Raw genomic sequence first — 13,658 nt, forward strand, 5'->3', positions numbered from 1 at the left:
TTTATGTTATTTCCTTGTCATGATCTGTTTAATGAGGTGTGTTTTATTATGGAGACTACTAAAATGCGCCAAAATTGAGTACTCCGGGACCTGGATTAGAAACCACTGGGTTAAACTGTTCCCTAAATGTACAATGTTTTTTTCAGCATGCTTACTCTGCTGCCCTCTTCTGGAAAGTACGTTTCATTACATCATAAATTTTCAAAGCTCCTGGAGTAACTCCAATCACTGTGAATCTCCTCCTAAACAATCACGCTTAATTCAACTCAACTGCTCATTGATAGAGACTCCAAAAGAGTTAATGTCATGGAATATAGCACATCATAAGCTGTATTTAAACAGCTTAATGATCAATTTTAAATTGATGAAAACATCTTTTTACAGTCTTTGTTACACATTTCAAGTACCTACTGTAATTATATGCATGATTACAAGTAACTAAACCTAAACATAACCCTTTTCCTAGCCCTAGCCATGCTGCTAAATATTATTACTCATTACTTAAAGAGGTAGTTCATCCAAAAATTTACATTTCCTACTTATTCTCAAGTGATTTTCATGAGTTTTTTCTTTTGAGCAAAAAAGAAGATACTTTGAAGAACGTTGGAAACTGTTATGTGTTGGCATCAAATATAGAGTAAAAAAAAACAATGGAAGTCCAGCATTCTTCAAAAATGATATTCTTTTTGTACACACAGAAAAATTAAAACATTACAAGTTTGTAACCAGTAAAGGGTATTAAGTGATTGCAAAATATTGCAAGTACATTAAAAGTGAAGTTTGTTGATAAACTAATTTCGAGAGGGTCACTCACTGATGATTGCTTGCGGCTGGTCCTGCATTATTCAATTTATGATTCACCAATCAGACGATTCCTAAGCCACTATAAATTCCGTAAGTTCTATATAACAGCCATCCTCGTTTTGAAGAATCCCCCCTTCCACCCCTACTCCTCTTTTCCCAGATGAGTGGCACCATGGCCCAGTGGTTAGCACTGTTGCCTCACAGCAAGAGCGTCACTGGTTCTAGTCTTTACCAACCCAGCCGACTTTTCTGTGCGGAGTTTACATGTTCTCCCTGTGCTCACATGGGTTTCCCCAGGGTTCCTTCCACAGTCCAAAAACATGCAACTTAAGTTAATTGACTGAGTTGTAAGTAGTTATCTCTTAAGAGCAATCACTATCTGTTCATTACAGCAGGGGAGTTCTCGAGATCTACCTGAGCTCAAACTCCCCTCTCGCCTTGCAAACGGGAGGGAGCCCGGGCTCGAGGATCTTATAAGCTCAGGGCTCTCTCCTGGGGCAGCATGCCAAACTAGCTTTATAATCGATCATCAGCTAAGTGAGAACTCTTAAAAATGAAGAGATTTAGTGTGCTGTACCCTTATTGGACCATCAGTTTGAAAAATAGATTAAGGAGCGACTTAGCTGCAGGCACTATTTCCTGACGAGATGCGGGATTTTATTTTGTATGACCTTTGCTATTCATTTTGGGAATTTTTTTACTTGTTAAATGTGTTTGACCACATCTAAAAGCAATAGGAAGGTGAATGTTGCTTTTCTGCTCTATTAAGCTGTGACTTTGCTATCAGTGTATGTGGAAGTGTGCATCACACAAACTTCCAAGGCAGCTTTTAATAATCTGCAACAAAGTATTGAGAGCTTTGGGGATAACATTTAACTTCCCACTGGAAATGACTTTAAAATATTTTTAAAAGCAATCTTTTTGCGAGGGATGTGCAATGATGCATACCTACCTTTCATCCTTTAAATAAAACATTTTCCAGTTTTCGCATACAGTCCATCTGACTTCAAGCCGTATATGCCAGTTAGACATTTTTTGCCGCATCACTGTGATGCATGTAATCAAAATGTCAAAGCTTAATGTCCCCCTCGAATGCAAGCAGCAGAAAATAGTTTTGGTCACCACTACCAAAAGTGTCCTCTCTCATAAAACCTTATGAAAGAAAGTATGGGGTGATTTTAAACACAGCCCAAGACCTGAAATGGGTTTATGAGGAATGTATTTGGGATTCAAGCCAGAAGATTATACTGTAAAGTATAGTCATTTTCCTAATCAGCGATCAAAAAGTGTATGTTTAGATTCGTATTCCCAATAGTTTTGCTTACAGCTTATAATGTAATGTTTACATAATTAATATTTTCCCCTATTATCTCTCTCTTAATGGATATAAAATAGGCGTTCACTCAAACTTTAAAAGGAAATGACTATAAATAACGTATTTTACAGCAATTTGGTCCCACATCATACATATATGTCATACTTCCACATAAGAGCATAGGAGCTGCCAACAATTTTCTCTTTCAATCTCGGCAGCAGTGCCACTCAAATTGACAATTGCAGTTTGACTGAAAGGAGTAATTTAGGCGGCTAGAGTTGATTCAGAAATTCCCCAGAAATTAAAGATGTAAGATTGGAGAGAACTTGAATGAAATCAGCTAGTCCGTTTTTTTTTTTTTTTTTTTTTTTTTGTGGTTTGCTGCTTCTCTTGTTGAAGCCAGAGAAAGCGGTCTTTAAAACTAGCTGTGTGCACAATGGATGTAATCAGAGATTGAAGGCAATCTATGTTCTGAAGAGCCAGAAACATGTGAAGTAAGAGCCTGCTGAGAGCTTCAGCAACAAGAGTGTACTGTGAAGATGGTAGTGACATGCTATGGAGTTTCAGATAGTCGAGACGCACAAGATTCGTCTCATTAAATGCTTCCTTTTTTTTTAAATTAGTCACTTTGCTTTGACTGTCACTATGTTTTCAACCTGTGGATCCTAATTGGACATCCTTCGGAAAATGGACAGTACTTTGGACAAAGTGGCAACCACATCAGCAACTGAATTAGGAGATTAAAATCAATCATTGTCAATCTTAGCAAGGGGGTTTAAGTGGTTCAAAAGACCCACAACCAACTGACAAGCTTCCAGAATTTGTCCCATACTTGAGCTCATTTGTCCTATTTTGACTGCTAAGCCATCATAAATTGTGAAAATAACCCATCAAAGGCTTTAAGACCAAGTGGAATCTGATGTAAGTGAAGTCATCTTTCATTACTGACCTACTGTATTGCTGATAAACAGAAAACTTTTAACAATGAGCTTTTATTCAAATTTTGAAAAGAAATTAGCAAATTTTACTACTAATTAAGCTATTGTTAATTATGAATTTTCAAAAGTACTCTTTACCCGATAAGCTAGAAAAAAATATTAAGCTCTACATTATTATTATTATTACACTGTAAAACCCAAAAAGTTAAAGTAACACAAACCATTTGAAGAAACTGATTGCTAAAAACCATTTATGTTCAAAAATTAATCCTAATGAGTACTGTGAACTTAATACATTTGTACAAAGAAGCTATTTGAGCAAAGTAAAACCCAATAAGTTAAGGCAACTCAAACCAACTGAAGAAACCGATTGCTACAAACCATTTGAGTTAAAAAATAAATAAAAATCTATATGAATACTCTGAAATTACTCCATTTAAGTTGAAGTTATGATGTATTCAATGAACTCATTACCTTCAAAACGGAGTTTAAAACTCCTTGGGAATGAATAGAATTAACTTTCAGTCAATTTTGAGTCAACTACACTCATTTCTTTTGATAAAGTTGACTGATGGGTTTTACAATGTATTATTACTATTAAGTTTTAATTGATCAATGTTCAAATGGGCAAATTCTGACTGAGGAAAGTTGAATGTGCTGCTTGGTTTGCTTTTTGCGTAATAAATAACAAGAGTTTTTAATTCAAAACTAACCGATTTTATTTTCTTTCCTAATAATATATGATGTAATTAATTTGTATTTTAAAAATAAGTATATTTTCAGATTTTATAATTCTAAATCTTTAAGAAATATTTTAGTGCATCAAAAAATGTGGTTATGATGACCATCCGACAAGCTAATCAAGCTAAAAATAGTGCTTAAACTATCTCTAAATGCAGTATTTTAACCTCATAATTGAATAGAAAATGAAATAAATAGCTACAAAAAGGTCCACGTTTTGAGAAAAAAGAAGCCCCCCATTTACCAGGCTGGCTACGAGCCTGTCGATGATTATTTTTTTTACTTTTGACATAAGTTCTTTGCAACCATGCATGCCAAGGCTCTTTTTGCGACTTATGTCTGTATTATTGTTATTAAACATTTTACATTCATTCATTGTAATGGAAAGAAGCAGCATCACAACTTGCATTTTTTATAGAGTCTATCAGTGCGTTTCAAATGAGATACTTAACCTTTTGATGGCCATTTCAGAGTGAACAAAGTCATGGCCGCCATATTGAAATGTCGTTCCAAACCGAAGTGATCAAAACTGGCTGCTTTGAAAGACCCTTTGGAATGGAGGATTTTTACATACAGTATACATCTGATAAACATTTTGGGCCATCATCTTTTAAGCAGTAAAGTTGTTTGGTGTCACACACTGCACTCAATTGAGGACTCAACTATATGCTTTAATCCAGGGGTGTCCAAACTCGGTCCTGGAGGGCCGGTGTCTTGCTGAGTTTAGCCCTAACTTGCTTCAACACACTTGCCAGGAAGTTTCTAGTACATCTAGTAAGAGCTTGATTAGCTGGTCCAAGTGTGTTTAATTAGGGTTGGAGCTAAACTCTCCAGGACCAGGTTTGGACACCCCTACTCTAATCCCTTTAGAGGGACTCTTCGAAGGGATTAGGGCATAGGGATGAGCCCTTCCGAACGAAACCCAGCATTAGATTAAAACCAGTGCAAAGCTATAAATTCAATGCACCACCTGGTTGCTTCATTAACACCTACTGAACTAACAGATTTTGTTTTCCTCAGGAGGTCTCGCAGCAGGATTGTAGCTGACGGAGGAAGTGGAAATAAAGAGGAAAACCGAGAACTGCATTTTTTTCCTTTTATATAATTCAAGTTAATAGTTGCTGACACTTTTAGAGTCAAAAAACAAATAGAGGTAAGGCAAAAATAAAACCTGTGGCTCCCGATGAGTTCTTAAAAAGTAATATGATTGGTCTCTGCAAGAAATGATCATTATTTACAGCATTATTACCTTTAATCCACAGCCTTTGCAAATTTTGAGCTTCCTGTTTCCACTACCAGTTTCATCCACAAATCTTCTGTAATGTGCTTCTGAAGAAAGAAAAGTCATGTACATCTTGAATGGCTTGAGAGAGACTAAATTAACAGCAAATTGTAAATTTTGGGTAAGCTATTCTTTTATTTTGTGATTTTATAGATGAATACAAGCCACACAACATTGGTATCTGTTTAATACAGCTTCACACGTGGCAGCAGAGGTTAATTGGATCCTTAGTCTTTCATCCTTATCGTAATGCGTGCATGTTTTTTATGATTTGCTTTGATTTTTCTATTGCTGTCTATAATGCAATTTTGCTATTTCTATGTTTTCGGAGAGTTTAAAAACTTCAGATTTACTAAGCTTGTTTGAAGGGCAGATGAATTTGGTTAAAGGTTTTTTAATATATACAATGCTGAGCATAAACGAGAAACCCCTCACAGATTCTTTTAAATGACAATGTTCTATAGGATGCTTTACAATAATATATTTGTGCATATACATACATTAGTTTAGCCAGTAAGCCAAAACTGGAACTAATCTAACCAAAATACTTCTAAAAGTATACAGTTCTGAAAGTTAGTACACCTAAACTAATATGTAAGGGGAAAATATTAAAGTTTAATAAACAGGGAAAATGCAGCACGGTGGCTCAGTGTTTAGTACTGTCGCCTCACAGCAAAAAGGTTGCTGGTTCGAGTCCTGGCTGGGCAAGTTGGCATTTATGTGTGGAGTTTGCATGTACTTCCAGTGTTGGCGTGGGTTTCCTCTGGGTGCTCCTGTTTCCCCCACAGTCCAAACACATGCAGTGATTTGGATGAACTAAATTGGCCATACTTTCTGAGTGTTTGTGTGAATGTGAGAGTATATGGGTGTTTCCCAGTACTGGGTTGCGGCTGGAAGGGCATCCGCTGCATAAAAACAAGCTGAAGGAAATGAATGAATGAAACAAGAAAAATCTAAATAAATAAAATTAGTTGAAATTTCATTGTTTGTAATTTTTATTGCAATAACTCATTTACATATCCTTATGAGAATGAGATTTTTTATTTATTTATATATATCTTTTTTTGTTCGGCTCTCTTTCAAACTTAGGAATCTTCAGGAATTTTAATACAAAAAAGAAAAAAATGGCTTTTTAGTTTTTGTTACATCCATATTGAATCAATAGGCTATGCCTTTACAGCCATATTCTGTACAGTTTTGTTGTCTGAGTTTGGCTGTCGTTTCGAACTAAAATGGTCCTGTGGTCCACTACAGTGGACATGATGTAAAATTAAAAATAAAAACAAAATGTAAAAACTCTAAATTGTAGAATTTTTTTTAACCCAAAGAATGTAGGAAATCACAGAAAAAAAAATTTTTTCTTTGGGTCTGAGGAGGATATGTTAGGTGACCAAATTCTTATTTTAAAGGATATCTGTTTAATAAAAAAAATAGTTTAAATGCACCAAAAATCACTTTTTCAAGATCAAGATTTTTTTTTTTCAATTTAAAGGGGGTTTACTCATTTATCCTGAGTACTGTATTTTCTCTAAATATGACTATGATAATAAGATTTAATTTTGAAGGACACATACAATTACAATATCCAGCAACAACCTTTTTATTGGGTGTAAAATCTGAGTATAGAATCTTAAAGCATCTCCTTTGTTACAAAAGCAAGTTTATGACTGCTTCTCATTTTAAATTGTTAGGAACATTGTTTCTGTATACATGTTAAGCAACACACAACATGTAAAGCAAATCAAGACACTATAAAAAGCTGTTTCCATTACCAGCATCAAGCTTCAGTCTGAAACACACAGTATATTGTGATCTTACCATATCACAATTCTTTTCCACTTAATTGTGCCGACCTGCTAATTGAGAATTAAGCAACAAGAGTTAGAAAGGGGGAAATAAGTATTGACGTCATTTTTTTTCCTGGGAATTATATTTCTGAAGGAGCTGTTGACATGGAATTGAACCCTGGTTACATCTTCATCATCCTGGTAATGTAGATTTTGGACTGAAGCAGCTAATCATAATTTACACTGATGAAAGACAGAGGGTTGCTGAAGAACTACTGACAGATTTCAGCTGCTGTCTGAGCTTTTACTGCCAAACTACACCTCTCTTTCTTCATGTGTTCAACACATTTTTCTCTGTCATTTTATTTCATTACACATAACTTCAATTGTAAACAAATTAGTTTTGTTTCTTTCCATATATGGATTTCTTTGTTTGTTACAAAGAAATTTCAAGTTAACAGCACCTTGGCAAAAAATGGTGACGTGCTCATTACTAATTTCCCCCTCTTTATATTTACCTGTTGTGTACAGTGATTTCCCCATCAGATTCCAATTGCTAAAATCTCCCCAATACCAACACACAAACTTGCATCATTCCCCATTGTGAAACAGTGGAAGCAACTGTTGATCTGATTCATTAAGTGTGCTTCAATCAGTGTTTAATCCCTTTTAATTGGAAGAGCTTTTCCCCAGGCGCCCATAGAGAGCTGGATAGGTGGACTCCTGCGACAGTGGAGGTTGCCAGATCTGCATAAAAGGGCAGCGTCTTCCTGGAGAGCTCAAACACCTGCGGAAGCGTCGGAGGATTAATGAAATGGTCCAAGATGAAAGGTACAAAACCACCTGAACCCTGTGTGCGTGGGGAGATGTGTAACATGGCCTTTCTGTGGTTAAAACACACACAGACAAACACAGGCATGAGAGTAAGTACACACACAAACAAACAAACTTGCATGATCAGAACGTTTTTGGCTAAGTTAGGTGTAAATTAATTTAGTCAATATCAAATTAAGTGAAATAAATAATTTATAGATTTGTAGAATCATTAATGGAATTTTTGTCAACACAGGGTTATTGTTGATATGGTCCCAGGTCTACATTTCTGGAGAGCGTGTACGCCGTTGGACTTGGGACTCGGAGTTGACTGCAACAACTGAATTCAAATCTGTCGAAGAATGATTCCAGAAACCAGGTAATACAAAAGCAAATAAATGGTGAAATCACGCAACCACGACAGCTTTTATTTTTCTAGAATGCTTTTAAAAACACTCTGTTGGGTTTAGGGAAGGGGGTGGGTTTAGTAGGTCTGTCAGTCAGACGACAGCAAGCTAGCCTGGTAGGCTGAAGTGTATATTGCGCCCTCTGTTGGATTTCGCGAGAAGAGGATGCACGAGAGAAATTTAAGATCATCGAAAGCGTACACAGCAGCCTCTTTTTGCAGGATTTGCAAAAACTGCGAGAAGACGTATCTCTGGTTGTGGATTTCACTGTCTCTAGAAATGCAGATCTGGGTATGTATCCACATTGAGCCTGGGTTGATTTTTGTTCAATGGGGTATATGCACACGGACTTTTAATGTCAGTCAGCCAGCCCCAGGCCTTCCGGTTAATTGTCATCTCATCTCGCGTTTAAGATCTGATTTCTTTAAAAAACAGTAATGTTCTCTGCCTGGCTGAGATATGATATAAAGTGTGTATCAGACCAAACAAGAAGCACTGCATTAAATTATATTTTTGTGTGCCATGTCTTTAAAAAATGGAAATTACTTTTAGCCCAGTATTTTCAATGGAATTACTGCACTAGCCTGCTGCTAATGACAGCACCTGCGTTTAAATGGTCTATCGTCTTTTTATACGCTTTAACAACCTAATAGATGCTTAAGTCTATTTAACTGATTTTATTTTAATTCCAGTACAACATCCATGCTGTAAAACACAGGTGTCAAACTCAGTTCCAAAAGGGCCGCAGCTCTGCACAGTTTAGTTTCAACCCTAATTAAACACACCTGATCAAACTAATTGAGTCCTTCAGGCTTGTTTGAAACCTACAGGTAAGTTTGTTGGAGCAGGGTTGGAACTAAACTGTGCAGGGCTTCGGCCCTGCAGGAATTGAGTTTGACACCCCTGCTGTAAAAGAAACCTTATAAAATTGAAAACTGTCACATAAAGCTTTCACTGGAAGTTCATGATTGGCTGAAAAACACTAGCTGTGCATATAGTTCATTAACATTATCAAAACATTAGCATACTGTAGATAGATTTGTGACCTTTTATGTGTTGTTTCCAATATGAAAATGTGGAATGCTTCCATAAAAGTGACTAAAAAAAATCTTGCTTCATTTAGTTGAATCAAATGATCTTTTATAGTCATCAACTTACATCAATCGAACTGATTAAAAATACTAAGTTAAACTTACTGTAACTATTGTTGGAATATCTAATCAATTCTATGCGTGTTCAATAAAAAAGGTCGGGAAAGGTTTTTCTTCTTTAATTGTAGCTGATATTAACAGGTGGAGCTTAGTGGAATTCGTCATTCTCCAGTCCTCCATTGGCCGCACCCATACATACGTCCTCTTTTTCTACTAATTTTCTGCACAACGTCAAAAGCACAAGACTTCTCAACTGCAAATTCTGTGATCACAGGACGTTTCTCTGCAGACCTCAAGTTAATTTTAAACAAACAGGCCTTTGCATTTCTATCAGCTTCATCTACTTTTGCAAAAATGCTTTATTAGTATGCAAAACATATTACACTCGAGAAGAAGTTTGGTTAATGCATATCACCTTAAGCAATACAAATACAGTTGTTTAATGAAAAGAAAAAGAAACAAAAATATAAAATGATATATTCCTTTTTCCACAATACTATATAAGTTTAAGTATAACTTACAAAATGTAGTTGAAACCTTGTTAACCTGTTCAAATAAGTTAAAGCAACATAAAAATATTTGTTGTCATTACGTTTTTCACAGTGTGACTGTTCAGGAATATAGGCCTAAATTATTTTTAAAAATCTATTCTAATGTTCTATAATGCGATAATTTGATGAAACAATAATGAAGTATCTTGTTAGCTGGGAGTACGCAGGTCTTACACTCAAAAAATTTATTTTGTTGCTCGTTGCAAGTGATTTGGGACAATTGAATTGTGTTAAGTTCAATCTACATAAATTAGCAAAATGATTGCGTTAACTTAGTCTATTTGTGTTTGGACAATATGAAGGAATTGTGTAGAGCCCTGCATTTTTTACCGTGTATTTTAAAAGAGTAACAAAATGGAAATTATGTCATAAAACTCATCCTCATGTTATAACATTAATATATTTTCTTCGGTGAAATTCAAAATGACATTCAGAAAGTTCTCCACATGAGTCATGTTGTGTTTTGAAAAAAAAAAAGTGCTTTTAAAAAAGGTCAGGACTACCTGACAACTCACTGCCTGGCAATTTAGGAAGAAGTATTTGAGGGGGGGAATGAAAGAAAATGTGTCTTTATTCAAATAGTCTTCCTCTCCGGCAAATGTTTCGTTTTGATTGGATCCTTAAGAAATTCTTTTGCATAATTATTATACAGGGCTCTTTAAGTCTTTAATTATGTTTTGACAAACATGCTCTTGTATGTGAATAAACTGAAGATTATTTACTGAGATGAATTTGAGTAAATTATCATAAGAGGCTAACCAAACAGTGTGTCATCTATTTATTCATTTATCTTTGGCTCAGTCCCTTATTTATCAGGGGTCATCACTCTGGAATGAACCGCCAAATATTCCAGCAAATGTTTTACGTAGCAAAAGCTCTTCCAGTCGCAACCCAGTACTGGAAAACACCCTTTCACATACACACACTCATACACTATTTTCAATTTTTTGTTTTACCCAATTCACCTATAGCGCATGTGACTGTAGGGGAAACCGGAGCACCCGGAGGAAACCCACGCCAACATGGGGAGAACATTCAAAACTCAGATTAAAATGCCAACTGGCCCAGCCAGCGATCCTCTTGCTGTGAGGCGACAGTGCTAACTACTGAGCCACCTCAATAGTTTGTCACTGATATTCAAATGTTGTACAAGATGCTCATCTTGCGCTGAATTTAAATTCGCATCACACTAGTCTGTTTTGCGTCGTCTGTCAGCCCACAGACAAAGATCATTGTGGAATTTTGTGACAAGACAGTTATGGACAGTGAACACTGCTCATTTGAGAAGAAGTAACATATACTACAAGAAGCTTTTGAACAAGTTCAAGACTTCTGACACTTCACTGGCATTTTAAGATGGACTTCAAAGATTGTGCATTAATGTAGGGAGGCATCACAGAGCAACTCGTCTGCCAATTACAGTTTATAGCAGCTAGACAGCGACACACGCTTCACTCAGCATAGCCTGCATGCTTTTATTCACATACAGAAGAATGTCAAAACACCATAAATCAGTCACTATCTAAACTATTTAAACACTCTCTTTACAAATTATCCATGAGCTTAAATAATATTTTAAACATCATAACAATTTCAATGAATATTTGGCTAATATAAAACTATAATATTTCACGCATTTATTAACCCCCTTGTATTAGGCGTTGCCATCTATGAACCGCCAACTATTTCAACATAAGTTTTATGCAGTGCATACTCTTCCAGCCGCAACCCAGTACTGGGAAACATCCATACACACTCACACACACTCATACACTACTGTCAATTTAGTTCATTCAATTCTCCCATAGCGCATGTCTTTCGAAAAAACAATGGATATATGCGATTCTTACATGTGGAAGATTTCGAACTGAAGCTGATAGATCACATTGAACAATCATGGACCAAATCACTTTTATTTTTAACTGTTTTTCATTATTGCTTTAGTTGCAGTAGATACATACAAGTGCACATCTCATGTTTGTGTTGTTGAACAGTTGTTTCACATTGAAATTGTTTTGACGCATCTTGAAGTGTAACTATTTTAAGTCCATTGTAAATCTTACTTGTTTCTGTCTTCATTTTCATTCTTGAATTAAAATGTGGCCAGCTGAGATTTTTATTTAATGTCCTCGAAATAATCAGGCTGTAATTCATCTTTAATAGTTACTAATTATTCCCAGGGCTAGGTTACGGCTGCAATGGGATTCACTGTATAAAACATATGCCGGAATAGTTGGCGGTTCATTCGGCTGTGGCAACTTCTGATAAATCAGGGACTAAGCCAAAGGAAATTGAATATTTGCCAATTATTTTCCACCAAAATAAAAAACTGAATGAATGTCATGTTTACATGTGAAAGATTTGGAACTGAAGCTGGATTATACTTTGTTTTTAGAGCTGGTAGTCCACACTGAACAATCATAGACCAAACTATTTTGCTTTAATTGCAGTATAGTCACATATAAGTGCACATCTTATTTACATTCTGAAATGCAATGAATGACTCATGTTCATGTTGTTCAAAAGTCTTTTCACATTGGAATTGTTTTGACGCATCTATGACAACTGATGCTATTTCAAGTCCATTGTAAATCTCCTGTCCCTGTCTCCCTGTTCATTCGCGAAGCAACATGTGGCCGGAGCAGCAGCATCTCCAGACGTCCGTCATACATGAGACATGACTGCGCGTCACCGCTATTTTGGACACTTTGGATGGAGCGATGCGCGCGAGGACGTGCCAGATCTATAGCTACTAGATACCACAGAAGCGTTTTTAAATGTCCCAGAACCAAAGCCTAACATTTTAAGAAGGATTTCACGGTTAAATCTACCATGGCTGGTCCTCAGAGCGGCTCAAATGTGACGCGTAATTTCACAAATCAGTTCGTGCAGCCGCCGTGGCGGGTCGCCGTCTGGTCGGTCGCTTACAGCTCGGTGCTCGCGGTCGCCGTGTTCGGAAACCTCATTGTTATTTGGATCATTTTGGCCCATAAACGGATGCGCACCGTCACCAACTATTTTTTGCTCAACCTGGCGTTTTCCGACGCGTCCATGGCCGCCTTCAACACGCTCATCAACTTCATTTACGCCACGCACGGAGAGTGGTACTTCGGAGAGGTTTACTGCAAGTTCCACAACTTCTTCCCTGTGACCGCCGTGTTTGCCAGCATTTACTCCATGACAGCGATTGCAGTCGACAGGTGACCCTCTTTATATGGCTCTTAATTATTGCTAAAAGATTTTGATCATGCATTATTCAGTGCTTAGGATGGTATCATTGAGTCTGGATTTGCAAGGGCATGTCAAAATGTTTAATCTTTAAAAAAAAATTATATATATATACAGTTGAGGTCAGAATTAAGAGCCCTTCTAAATTATTGACAATTATTGATTTGAGTCTCACTTTTCAATAAAAATGTGCAAAATAATAGGGAACAAATATATCCTGAAAGCGACATGTAATTGTGTGCTGGTACAGTCAGTCTGTACTGCTAAATTAAAGGAGAGGTTGTGTTGACATGTACAATTTTTAGTCAGACCTATTACGTACCTTTTAGTTTTATTGTAAAATGGACTATTTTAGTTGACAAAGTTGGCTATATATATATATATAGAATGAATTTTAGCATATCTGTAAATGCATTGTCTTTATTTAAAAACAAAAAAAAATCAATAAATCATTCAAATTAACTTGTTTGGTGGTCTTTCTATTAACATACACTACAATATGTAAACCAGACTCTAAAGTGACTTGCCCTGTTCCTTAAAGGGACAGTTCACCAAAAAAAAAAAAATTTTACTCACTTATACTTTACCTCAAGTGGTTTCAAACCTTAAAGTGTTTCTTAATTTTGTTGAACACAACAGAA

At 36.2% G+C, this 13,658-nt stretch overlaps 1 protein-coding gene across 50 annotated transcripts in view; it reads left to right on the forward strand.

The window, feature by feature from the left end:
* Nucleotides 1-13,658, forward strand: part of tacr3l (tachykinin receptor 3-like) — a 59,720-nt gene that overhangs the window by 10,551 nt on the left and 35,511 nt on the right. For 8 of the 50 annotated variants that reach the window (XR_015475786.1, XR_015475782.1, XM_087235913.1 and 5 more), the window contains 4 exons: nucleotides 4,819-4,951; nucleotides 5,061-5,201; nucleotides 7,561-7,698; nucleotides 7,937-8,059. Coding sequence is in view for 36 of the 50 variants with exons in the window: in XM_087235913.1 (XP_087092039.1) it covers nucleotides 8,043-8,059 (17 nt within the window). In the remaining 14 variants the exon portion in view is untranslated. Of the gene's footprint in view, nucleotides 1-4,818; nucleotides 4,952-5,060; nucleotides 5,202-7,560; nucleotides 7,791-7,936; nucleotides 8,060-12,621; nucleotides 12,990-13,658 lie in introns of those variants that run through there. The other 42 variants (XR_015475787.1, XM_087235914.1, XM_087235891.1 and 39 more) reach the window with 10 other exon arrangements.

This window comes from Danio rerio, chromosome 1 (genome assembly GCF_052040795.2).
Source record: "Danio rerio strain M-AB ecotype USA chromosome 1, GRCz13ab, whole genome shotgun sequence".
Classification (NCBI taxonomy): domain Eukaryota; kingdom Metazoa; phylum Chordata; class Actinopteri; order Cypriniformes; family Danionidae; genus Danio; species Danio rerio.